Genomic DNA, 13,315 nt, shown 5'->3' with positions numbered 1-13,315 from the left:
GTTAATCCTCTAGTTCCCAACACCGCCTCTAGGCGGGCTCTTTAAAATTCTAAATAAAACTTCTAAACCATGATTGTATGTTGTCATACGCACTAGTATTTCTTCCCAATGCTCACACTTTTCATACATACACATTTTTTGAATATTCGTAGCTTTCTGTTAAAGGCAATTGAAGCTCAAAGTTGAAAATTGGATGAAAACGTGGAAAAAAACTATTTTGTGTTTAGTGGTAATCTTCATTAAACAAATTTTAACTATTTTTGGAAATTTTAATAACTAAAAAAATATTTTTGAGTAGCACGTTAGTAGCATTTTACTGTAGATGTGAATTGGTTTAGTGGAATAAGTCGAAAGTTTAGCTTTTTTGGTAAAACACTTTGCCCGCCTAAAGGCGGTGTTGGGCACCTGGCCAAAAAAAATTCAGTCTTTTGCGATTACTTATCCTACCGAAACTAGCTTTATGTGCAATTTTAGCTGAAAAGAAGCATGTTTTAAAATCTTTGGGTGAATGCTGCTGTTAGAATATGGATGTCCTTATCATTTAATTATATTTAGGGGAGTCTGGGGTAAGTTGGCGGAATCTTTTTTTCTCTTTTTGTATTAGACATATTGCGCTACTTATAGTCCTGCACTTCAAGTACTGTGTAATACATTCTCCCACGTACTTATGTTGCATTATATTCTGTTTCGTTCACGTTAAGCGTTAAGTTTTCGAGCATATTAGAGTGAAGAGCCCATTTCAGTCGTTTTAAGGAGGGTGCCTCACAATCATAGTTGGAACCTGTGTACATTTTTCGCGACATGTCAAGCCACCCGTACATTCACGCTCTGCTGAAAATGTCTCATGTCTCAAACAGGTTAGCTTCCAAGCCTCGATGGTTGGTCTCGTGACATGTCATGGAATTTAAATGCGTCATCGGTCTTAAGACTGGTCATGAGGATAATTTACCTGTCGCGCGTAAGGCGATACCAGTCACACAGTTTACGAACCTGTACAAAGATGAACATTTTGTTATGGTTTGCTTGTTTGACCTGTATCTTATTCTTGATCGTTTAAGTACCGTGCAGTGGCAGATAAACGGAATGGTAGACGCTATATAAATTGAATTATTTTGAACTTTTTCAACTTTTTGATAGTAAATGTAGCGAGTTACGAGGAGTTAAAAATCAATAGTTTTAGACATTTTAAACGCACACTGGGAAGTAAATGCGTCAAAATTGAAAATTTTTCATCTTTTCACAGATAAATATTGTTCGTTATTGCAAGCTACGAGGAGTTGAAAATCAATAGTTTTAGACATTTTAAACGCACACTGGGAAGTAAATGCGTCAAAATCGAAAAATTTTCAACTTTTCACAGATAAACATTGTTTGTTATTGCGAGTTAAGAGGTGTTGAAAATCAATAGTTTTAGACATTTTAAACGCACACTGGGAAGTAAATGCGTCAAAATTTGAAAATTTTCATCTCTTCACAGAAAAATATTGTTTGTTATTGCGAGTTAAGAGGTGTTGAAAATCAATCGTTTTAGACATTTTAAACGCACAAGGGGAAGTAAATGCGTCAAAATCGAAAAATTTTCATCTTTTCACAGATAAATATTGTTCGTTATTGCAAGCTACGAGGAGTTGAATATCAATTGTTTTAGACATTTTAAACGCACACTGGGAAGTAAATGCATCAAAATCGAAAATTTTTCAACTTTTCACAGGTCAATATTTTTTGTTATTTCGAGTTACGAGGTTTTGGAAATCAATAGTTTTAGACATTTTAAACGTACACTGGGAAGTAAATGCGTCAAAATCGTAAAATTTTCAATTTTTCACAGATAAACATGGTTTGTTATTGCGAGTTAAGAGGTGTTGAAAATCAATAGTTTTAGATATTTTAAACGCACAAGGGGAAGTAAATGCGTCAAAATTGAAAAATTTTCATCTTTTCACAGGTAAATATTGTTCGTTAGTGCAAGCTACGAGGAGTTGAAAATCAATTGTTTTAGACATTTTAAACGCACACTGGAAAGTAAATGCGTCAAAATCGAAAAGTTTTCAAGTTTTCACAGACAAATATTTTTCGTTATTGCGAGTTACTAGGAGTTGAAAATCAATAGTTTTAGACATTTTAAACGCACAAGGGGAAGTAAATGCGTCAAAATTGAAAATTTTTCATCTTTTCACAGGTAAATATTGTTCGTTAGTGCAAGCTACGAGGAGTTGAAAATCAATTGTTTTAGACATTTTAAACGCACACTGGGAAATAAATGCGTCAAAATCGAAAATTTTACAACTTTTCACAGATAAATATTGCTTGTTATTGCGAGTTACGAGGATTTGAAAATCAATAGTTTTAGACATTTTAAACGCACACTTGAAAGTAAATGCGTCATAATGGAAAAAATCTACTTTCACACAATTTTTTTTGTTATTGCTAGTTACGTGAAGTTGAAAAACGATAGTTTTGGACTTTTTAGACACACACTAGTAAGTAAATGCGTCAAAATGGAAATTTTTTCAACTTTTCGCTAATTTTTTTTTTTGTTTTTCGAGTTACAGTAAGATTCCGTTTTGGCACGTTACGTTGTTGGTATGCTCCCATTTTGGCACACTCCGATTTTGGCAACAAATGGGTTCCGTTTTTGTCAACATTCTTGTTGTACATAATAAATCTTTTAAAAATGTGCAATAGATATTTTTTGTATCAATTGACATTGCATTTGACTTTATTTCCAAACATGGGAGTCATATGAATCCTCAAAAGCCCAAATCATTTTTTTTTAATTTTGTTAAAATTGTCTTACAGTTTCAATACTTTACTGTGATAATTTTGTGATGTTTTTCGCAAAGCGTTATGCATTTAAAGGTTAAGGTGAAGATATGCGGAAGCCACGTTGCTAGGCACCGACTCGCTTGTTTACATTAGGAAAAACTGAAATCTGAAGTGAAAATTCAAACGCACAAATGAGAGTTTCCGAACATTTTTCTTTGGTCATCTGCACATTGGCAGAAAATTTGAAATTTGTTAGTAAACGATTAAAGTTTCGCGAGTGTTTTTGCAGTGGTGTGTGAAAAAAGTGCATTTGAAAAAGTGCAATGAAAACGAGAAGTGTTTCGAAAAGAAACCCCAAGTGAAGAGGGGCGATATTTTCGCACAAAATAGGAGCTACAGATGGCATTCCGTCAAAAACTCAGATTGATTGTATAGGAAAATATTCTAGCTTCCTTAAGTAGCAGTTTCGTGGCACACCAGCAAGGTTAGTGTGTTGAAAAACGTATTTTTATATTTGCTCATGTCAGATACATGGTTAGGCAGGGGAGAGGGGTGTGTGTGGCGCAGCAGCTATGTTGTGGCTCGCATGTATAATGTCCTTAACTATGTTTTACACTATATGTGTCGTATTTAATGATAACAATAAGTATAGAAATGTATTGTTTATGTATAATACAAGTGGTAGCAGTGTAACTAGTGTTAGACGGAATCAATTTTTATAGTCGAATGCAGATGAATGCGCTACACCGCATAATACAACGTCACTACAAAACTTGGCACTAAATTTGCAATACATATCGAAAGCCCATATTTAGGAATACAAAACTGATAGCTCTCAAATAGTTTACGATGTCTTTTTGAAAATGCATTTTCAGATATAGTGCATTTTATATTCGTAAATGTTGATTTTGCAAACCTCCCTAGCTGCCAAAATTTTCGGGTAAAAAGAAATAATAAATTAACACCAAACATGAATTCAGCGACGTAAAATTACCCCAATGTGAAGTTTTTATCAAATTCGGATCCCTTTTGAGGTTTTGACCGACTTTTTTATGGAAGGTTATCACTGTGTGAAGATTGAATTTGATAAACATATGAATAAAATTGAATTTTCTTATTTTTTCCTTTCATCTAATTCCATTTCACACATGGTTAAAAATCCTTGAAACATTTTTGAAGTCGTAAATTGAAAATCCAAACTTTAAAAATAAGGTTCAATTTTTGGCACGGTTCCGGTTTTGGCAACAGCAAAAAATAAAATTGTTGCCAAAAACGGAATCCTACTGTACTAGGATATGAAAATCACTAGTTTTGAACATTTTAAACGCACATGGGGAAGTAAATGCGTCAAAATCGCGAAATTCACTTTTTACAGATGAATGTTGCTTGTTTTTCCGAGCTATTAGGACTTGAAAATCAAAGGTTTTGAACATTTGAAATGCACAACGGGAAGTAATTTCGACAAAATGGAAATTTAAAAATGCGTTTAAAATTAGAGATGTGCCCAGCGCCGCCGCGCCGATGGTTGCAGGTAAAATTAGTAAACAACTCGTAATAACAAACAATGTTTATCTGCGAAAAGTTGAAAATTTTTCGATTTCGATGCATTTACTTCCCAATGTGCGTTTAACATGTCTAAAACTATTGATTTTCAACACCTCGTAACTCGCAATAACAAACAATGTTTATATGTGAAAAGTTGAAATTTTTTCGATTTTGACGCATTTACTTCCCAGTGTGCGTTTAAAATGTCGAAAACTATTGATTTTCAACATCTCTTAACTCGCAATAACAAACAATGTTTATCTGTGAAAAGTTGATTTTTTTTTCGATTTTGACGCATTTACTTCCTAATGTGCGTTTAAAATGTCTAAAACTATTGATTTTCAACACCTCTTAACACGCAATAACGAACAATGTTTATCTGTGAAAAGTTGAAAAATTTTCGATTTTGACGCATTTACTTCCCAGTGTGCGTTTAAAATGTCGAAAACTATTGATTTTCAACACCTCTTAACTCGCAATAACAAACAATGTTTATCTGTGAAAAGATGAATTTTTTTTCGATTTTGACGCATTTACTTCCCAGTGTGCGTTTAAAATGTCTAAAACTATTCATTTTCAACACCTCTTAACTCGCAATAACAAACAATATTTATTTGTGAAATGTTGAAAGAAAAACAATTATCTCATTTTCTATATTTCCAATTATCCGCCAAAGTACGGTATCCAATATTTTACCCATTTTCAATACCGGTTCATTGTCGACATGTCACATAACAAGCAAACCTGTTTTTCTATTGTCGCGACCGTTCGCAAACGAACATACATGTCACAGTTCAGTAAATGTACAGCCGCTTGACAAACCAGTTTTGTTTTGAAACATGTACAAATTTTATGACATGTCACGGGGAAATTGTATCGTGTCATAGTACACGCGCTTGTGTCATATGTCGCAAGAATCCGCAACTTGTACATGTCACGAGCAAACATGCGACCAGTCACCAGATGACTGGTCATAACCATGACATTTTCCAGCTATGCTCACAATTTCAATGATTACTCGGAATACAATTGATTCAATGCGTATGAATTGGCATCAGTATCTTTGCTTTCCAATGCGTTGAACAAAGATAGTCGATAGCGCGCAAAAAGATCTTTCCGTGGCCGTATATACAATACACGTAACCACAAATAAAATTTGTTCTTTTTTGTTTGTTTACTTCGGAATTTCACCTGAAGAATCTCGAAAATTCTTTTTTAAACGATCTTCTTAAATTAACGATTCGAAATCCTGAATGGATTCAGTATGGAATCTTGCTCAAAGAAAACAAACGATTCCGACTCTATCGGTTGATGCATTTGAGCTGGAATTCATGCTGGAAGTCCGAACCGGTTCCGGACTAGTTTGACTGGGTAGAGGAATAACCGCTGTCAATTCTGTCGAACTCAGCCACAAAAAAACATGACGACAGTAGCGCACCTGGTTTGGATATCCCAACTACATTCGAAACCGTTAGAGATTTTACACAAATTGAATGCTGAAGATGGACGTCTGTTCTATGTGTTCGAATGTTTATGTGCAACAACTATCGAGTAGACATGATCATAGTAGATATTGCTTATCCTTTATATAATAGAACCGCCGTTTAAAGAATAATTTTGTGAATAATAACCGTACGCCCGGTTCTGTCAAAAAATGTAAGTTTAGCCTTTATATTCCATATGAGAATAAGGGCCTAAGTCGAAATCTCGAAGAAAATGCATGTTACGCCCATTTGTTATCTTTAATTATAAATCGAACTAAAAACCATTTTAACTAATTTTCAGCTTAATCTTGTAGTATTTTTGTCGCATAATGTTATAATAGCGAAAACACAGTTTGTTTACATTTGCGATTTAAGCCCTAATGAAAGATCTATGTCGATCTCCACTCAAAACGATTTTTGATAGTTGGTTTTACGCCGTAATCATATGTTCGTCGAGATATTATATCTGTGAGTCGAGCACACGGTAATCACAACAAACTTTATTATACCTATGAAGTACGCATTTTGATGGGAAACTGGGACTACCCACTAAATGAATATATTGTTTTTACTCTCTATTATGTAAACAAAATGTACGTCAGGATCTGCATACTTTCTACTCCACACAACAAAGTAAAAAATGCATAGCTTTGGCTCTTTCAACAAAGTATAAAATGGGCAATTTATACTCATGCCTGCAAAATGAAATATATAGTTTTTACTTTCTTGAAAAATTAAAAATACCTATTTTAAACTTCTTAGAAGAAGTCAGTAATACGTAAATACTGCACAACTTTTGTTTTTCGATTTCTATTCGAGAAGTAAAAAGAATCACATTAATTTTTATTTATCTAATTTATTTAAATACAGTCAATATTTAGAAATCATACCATCTTGAACCTTCAAGGATCAAGTCCAAACATAGAACTTTTTTCAAATTTGATTCTGAATCATAGCTAGAATTCATGCTTATCGAATCTAAAAAACGAAAAAACTTGATATTTTCAAGAAGTTAACAAAAAGAAGCGTACGTACCATAGCACCATTAGATGATTTATTATGAGGTTTAGAATTTTCGGCCGTATTTCTCTACTTTCGATAAATAATCGCGGAAATAAACGTTATTTGCAACACGAACACTTTTTTTGAAAATGGCCTCACGTCGAAGTGAAAATTTTCTTTTTCTCGTGAGGTATACTTTTTACGCATTTTTCTTCATCGTTGACGTTCTCGAAAATGCGTTAAACATACTCTTCGTTCATAACTAAAATCTAATAAATTTTTGACGTATAAATGGTATTCTCAAAAATGTGTGAAAAATAGTCATAAAATGGGTAGTCTAGATTTACCGTGCACAACCCTGCGAGTTTTTACTGTCAGTTTTTCACACGGCTGGATGTTATTGGCTCGAATCAAAACTTGTCGAAAGTAAACAAAGTTCATTTCATATCGTCAACCTGGCGCCCAGGTGGTGAAATCAACGGGGTGCTGGAGCGTTGCCAAAAAAATTTTATTTCCAGATTAAATTTTACTAAACTTCCCAGTTTAACTCAGCCGAAATGCTGGCTGGATCTAATTCGTATTCCGGCTCCGGTGACACAACCGATTCAAGTTAGAATGTTTAAGGGGTACCATTTCGATGCGGCTTAGCCGAGGCCCGGGCGATGTGGCCACCGACCCGCCGTCGGAAGCAAGCGAACATGTGATCCACTCGTTTGCCCGGCTTACTCAAACATAGGGGCTATCCCTAGTTTAAGTCCGACTGAGCGGTAGCGAAGTCGGACAGCACGCGCAAAAGCGATGTGGCGTAGCCACATTGGGTGCTGGACACAAAATAAAATTGGCAACGCTAGCAAAAGGTAAACACAAATGAACACTCCGGATGAACCTATCGTCAATTGACATTTCGACGAGTTTTGATTCGAGCCAATAATATGGGCCCTTTTCACACCGTCAAGTGACGATTCGATGACAATTGAATGTCGCGTATTTTTTGTAAACAACCAAAAAGCAAACTGTCGAAATTCACCTTGAAAGAAAATTCCAGACAAACCGTAACTCGCAGAGAACATTTTATGAAGGAGAAAAGTTTATTCTTTCGTCCGCTGTTATGATTTATAGTCGGCGATTAATGGTTTGTCCAGAATTTCCTCTCAAAGTGAATTTTGACAGTATTCCTATTGGCCCCTTTCATAAAACACGCGAGAAATACACTTCATTATGATGACAATCGTATACACTATCCTGTTCTTCGTAATTTAGTTTTGGTAGTTGCGGTACTTTTTGAGTGTGGAGTGTGTGATTCGCCTCGAAAGTAATGGAGCCTGAACGCAGTTTAAAGAAATCGCAAAAAACGGTGGAGCGCGGTTTCCATTGATTTACTGGTCGAGCTGTGGGCCGACAAAATTGTGGATTTGCTAGGGAATCGTAAAAACAACCACGTGTATCAGGAAATTGGGCATGAGTTGGGCAAAAGAGGTTTTACCGCAGGAACGGACGAAAGTAAAGCGAGAATTCACAACCTCACATCAAAATACATGCAAGTAGACTTTTGATGTAATTGAAACTAGCAAAAAATAATAATTGTTCTAAGAAAAAGAAATCTCTAATCGGTCTCTCCGGAGGATCTTCGTCGACCTGGCCATTATATGCCAAAATCCACAACTTTTTTGATACATTGCCAATAAACAACGTGTCGTAACGAGTTGAAGAAAGCTTCTCTGAATTATTGCCAGGTAATAACTGAACAGTACGTAATACATAAAAAGGTTTATGGAATTGCGAGCAATATGATGAAGATAACTTGTGTCTAATAAAAATATTCATTTTATTTGTTGTACAAATACCGATAATGCTAAAATAATTGCAGGATACGTAGAAGTCGTCGATTCCGATTTATCTTACACAGGACTATCGCAGGATTCCATAATGCCGTTGTGAGCTGGAAAGAGAAGAAATATTTGTTCCAGAACGAGCTTTTAAAACGATGGAATAAAATGGAGGAAGCATCTAAAAACAGAACGAATGCCTTAGAGAGAGAGACATCAAAATTTGTTTGAGTTGGAATCGCAACAAACCTTCCATTCTCGCTGATTTTTTTCTGTCACTTTCGAACACAGCTTTCATGCCGGAAGATTCGATCTTGCTGATGGAAAACAAATTACATCACGCCACTGGGCTAAAACCGACCCAGCCGCTGTCGCTTTTTCACCATCAACCGCTAGCTCTGGCACAACACCAGCAAATTTCGCAGATTACCCTTCGCTAGTCTTTGCCACAGCGATCTGAATCGGTTTCTCCAACGAAATATGTAAGTTTCGAAAACAATCACTTTTCGTTGCAAATATGCTCCTTGGTACCCGAGTCGATGAATTACTGGATTTTGCTCTGCATTCCAAGCACTTTGTCGCTTGTCAAAAACCTAACACCGTCTTTTTCTGCCTCCTACACCATTCCGAAATATTTCTTTTCCGTCTTTTTCTTTTCAGAGTGATCTGCCAGTTTATGTCTCTCCTTCTGGTAGTCAAAGAACTAGAAGTGTTTCTTCTTCGGTGAGCGTCGAAACGTACCAGCTGTTAAAGCTCAGCTGGAAAATGAGCCACAGTTCTGGCTGGTTCTAGTTATCCCCTGTCGAGTCGACAGTCGGTTTCAAAATAGTCCAATGAAGGACGTTCGTTCGACGGCGTCTAAATAACCGTTCTTCGTTGAACCCGTGTTGAACGATTGGCGATTTGCGGCAAAACCAAAATTAGTCATGCGACACCTATGATTCAGCTCATGAACTGGCAAAGTGATACAGTTTGCTTTTTTCACCCGTAAGTGAGTCGTAGCTTACAACAAAATCTTCTTTATCTTCTCGGAAAAAGCTTACCACTGCCAAAATATGAATGAAACGAGTAAGAAATTTAGTTTTATTTGCAATTATTCTGAAATTACAGCCATTTGCAACTATTTCACTCATACATTTCTTCGAAATGTAATCAGGGTATTATTGTGGTTATAAAAAATCGTTCCATAAATAAAGTTCCAACTCGAAACCGAGACCCAATCAGTACCAATGTCAAACTCCTTCATATTTTGAACTACGTAGGAGATTCAGTGAAGACTATCGGAGAGAAGGATCGGCTGTGCATGATACAAAGCTGACACTTTCCTATTAGCCGGATATATTCTTTCCTCGCGTGATCGGGAGAGTTTCATGAATTTACACCATCTCATGTAGGTTTAACTTAACTTAGGACGAACGGGAAATGCTGTTGCGGCGGCTACGGTGCTCAACAAATTACATTTCGAAACAGCGCGCATATAGCTCTGCGAATAATATTAGAAACCGCTATGTTTTAAACTCTTTTCGCGAGATGTTTACTCATCATCTTATAAAATGATGGTTTTCCTTCATTTTCATAAACAATTATCAACAAATTGATCGGTAATTTGGTGTTTAAAAGTCATTTTTTACCAATGTTTACAGAAAATATATGCACTATGACAGAACAGAATAAAATCAGCAACACTTTGCTTCCAGCGCTATCTGCGAGCGGTTTCAACGAAGAATCGCCAATTTTGAAACAATTTTTCTGGCGTCTCCGTGGGTGGTATTCCGGCTCTAGTAGAACAACCAATTCTTATTAGAATTGGTTGTCACTGGAGGCGGAATTATAACTAGTACCAACCAGAATTCTGGCTCATTTTTCGGTGGGACTTACTATGCTGCAGCTTCACTATTTTCACTGCCGTTCACGACGTACCCGAGAGCTTGTTTATTTAAACTTAGAATTTTTTTGATTCCATCCAGTACAGTCGGGATTCGCTGGTTGGACACTCTTTAACTGGACCACATTTTAGGTGTACCTCCGCTAGTTGGACCATTGTCCAACTAAAAAGCATCTAAACGCCAAAATCTCATGTCAAATTTACTTTGACAATATATCCATCAATCTTTTACACCACTAACCTCTTCTCTAACCTTTTGAAATTTGTCAATCGGTCCAACCAGCGAATCAAATTCGTTAGTTGGACAGAGGCTGTGGCCCAACCAGCGGATCACGACTGTAAAGGAAACTTTGTTCGAATCGCTTTGAAATTCCATTTTTTCGAGCATTTTTACTCAGATGACGTCGACTTTCAATGTCCCATTATCAAAACCAACGCACCCAAAAAAGATAAATGTTCACACCTTTTTCATATCTCATCTACAGTTTGACAGGCGATCATCTAGACTTTGTTTTCAAAACATCGTATCCCAGAGATGCCAGGTTTGCAGACAAGTCTGCAAATTCGCAGACTTTTAATATAAGCTGCAGATTTTTTCGATGATGCAGATATTTGCAGATTTTCTAGTTTGGTTGCAGATATTTGCAGATTTTTTAGTTTTGTTGCAGATATTTGCAGATTTTTGAATATAAAGGCTTTTGGTTACACTAGCTTTCCTGACATTTTTTGTTCTTCCCAGACATTTAAAATTATTGTTGCAGACATTTGAAAAAAGTACCTGGCATCTCTGTCGTATCCAACAAACGGAAAAAATCACGACGGGAAAAAGCCGATGAAACTTATATTGATTCAACAATTATAGCACATAAAAAGCTGTTTTGTGCCATTTATTGACTCCACGACATTATTGATATAGGGATAGAGATAATATTGATAAGATAATTGTTTTATTACACAATTGGCGTAAAGAACTCAGTTCACATGCATTTTTAGCTATGATGTTTTGAAAAAAGTTAGATATCAACAACATAATCCTAAAAGTGTTAGCAGTTGTGCAGTAACTTTGTAAGGTAAGTCAAATATTACAAATTGAGTATCAAATATGTAATTGGTAGTATTCTAATATAGAATTGGTAATGGCAGCTGATTCTACAATATTACTGAAGCCAAAATCGGAGTTCGGGGATTACACAGACCTGCCTTCGAAGCAGCCCAAACGGTTGTTCAAGTGTGAGGTATGTGGCAAAGAATTCATTAGGAAAGCTCATTTGCAGCAACATTTCTTCACTCACACTGGTGAGCGGCAGCATAAGTGTGAAGTATGTGGCAAAGACTTCATTAGGAAAACTCACCTCCAAGAACACATCACCACCATCCACACTAATAAGCCATCCTATAACTGTGAAACATGTGGCAAAGCATTTTCCCGGCGAAATAACTTGACTTCGCACAAATTGATTCACAATCGTGAACGGCCGCATAAGTGCGAGGTGTGCGGCAAAGAATTCTTAATGATGAAGCGCCTGGAGCAACACGTTTCCATTCACGCTGGCGAACGTGCGCACAAATGTGAAGTATGTGGTAAATTTTTTACCTTACAGAATAGATTAGCAAAACACAAACTTTTATGTAGAGAACAGACGTATAAGTGCGAGGTATGTGGCAAAGATTTCCGCCAGAAGGTCCACCTACAGCAACACATTGACATTCACACTGGCAAGAGGGAGTTCAAATGTGACACATGTGGTAAAGATTTCATTCAGAAGACTCACCTGAAACAACACATGATTACCCACACCGGTGAGCGTCCACACAAATGTGAAATATGTGGCAAAGGATTCCTTCTGAAGTATAACCTGAAGGAACACGTTACTATACATACTGGTGCGCGAAACTATAAATGTGAAATATGTGGCAAAGATTTCATTCGGAAGGGTCTCCTGCACAATCATATTACCACCCACACCAAGGAGCGCACTTACAGATGTGAAACATGTGGCAAGGCATTTGCTCGGCGGACTTATTTGACAGCACATCAATTCCTTCATAGTAGAGAACGGCTATACAAATGCGAAGTGTGTGGCAAAGAATTCGTACGGAAGCAGCGCCTAGAGCGACACGTTCCCACTCATACTGGCATGCGGCTGCACGAATGCGAAATGTGTGGCAAAGCTTTCCATCTGAAATATAATCTGCAAAAACACATTATCACCCATAAAGGTTTGCGGCCTTACGAATGTGAAATATGTGGCAAAGCATTTAGTGAAAAGGGCACATTGACCTCGCACAAATCGATTCACAGTGGTGGAGGACTGAATGAATGTGAAATATGTGGCAAAGAATTTTTTATGAAGTCTGACCTACAGCGACATTTTACCATCCACACTCGTAAGCGGCAGTACAAATGTGAAACATGTGGCAAAGAATTCCGGTATAAGCAAAGCCTGCAGCGGCACATACGCTCTCACAGCTAGATAGCAAGTCCGCGTGTCATGACCAATACAAAGTATACAAACCCGATTAGTTAGAGAATCTCGAAACTCATGCATTTTCTTTCATTCCACTAACTGTACATACTAGACAGTAAAGGAATTCGCTCGTTAGCGATTGTTCTTCGCGCTTTAATCCGAAAGCTCTACGGTAGTTCCGCACCCCCCTCTCTCCCTTATTCGACCAGAAGCTTTTTTGGTAAAAAGATATTTGCGTTTACCGACTTCGATTAGTTTATTTCTTTCTTTTTACCAAATGAAATCAAATTCATTAAATTTGTTTTTTAGTAATAAGCAAAACATTGTTTCTATTAGAGT

At 36.7% G+C, this 13,315-nt stretch overlaps 1 protein-coding gene across 2 annotated transcripts; it reads left to right on the top strand.

Moving 5' to 3' along the window:
- Nucleotides 1-11,520: 11,520 nt before the first annotated feature.
- LOC131685715 (zinc finger protein 234-like) lies at nt 11,521-13,111 on the top strand. 2 transcript variants are annotated; one of them, XM_058969619.1, is made up of 2 exons: nt 11,521-11,573; nt 11,637-13,111. In XM_058969619.1, the coding sequence occupies exon 2, from the start codon at nt 11,645-11,647 to the stop codon at nt 12,980-12,982; it is 1,338 nt and encodes a 445-aa protein (XP_058825602.1). In that variant the 5' UTR covers nt 11,521-11,573; nt 11,637-11,644; the 3' UTR covers nt 12,983-13,111. The 2 variants fall into 2 exon arrangements, with proteins under 2 accessions (XP_058825602.1, XP_058825601.1); XM_058969618.1 differs by having other exon boundaries at nt 11,537-11,578.
- Nucleotides 13,112-13,315: the final 204 nt, after the last annotated feature.

Source organism: Topomyia yanbarensis, chromosome 2 (assembly GCF_030247195.1).
Source record: "Topomyia yanbarensis strain Yona2022 chromosome 2, ASM3024719v1, whole genome shotgun sequence".
Classification (NCBI taxonomy): domain Eukaryota; kingdom Metazoa; phylum Arthropoda; class Insecta; order Diptera; family Culicidae; genus Topomyia; species Topomyia yanbarensis.
This window is presented reverse-complemented; position numbering and strand designations above follow the sequence as displayed.

What these genes read in the sequence shown, in the direction of transcription:
- LOC131685715 (XM_058969619.1), top strand. Translation starts at nt 11,645, where the DNA reads ATGGCAGCTGATTCTACAATATTACTGAAGCCAAAATCGGAGTTCGGG.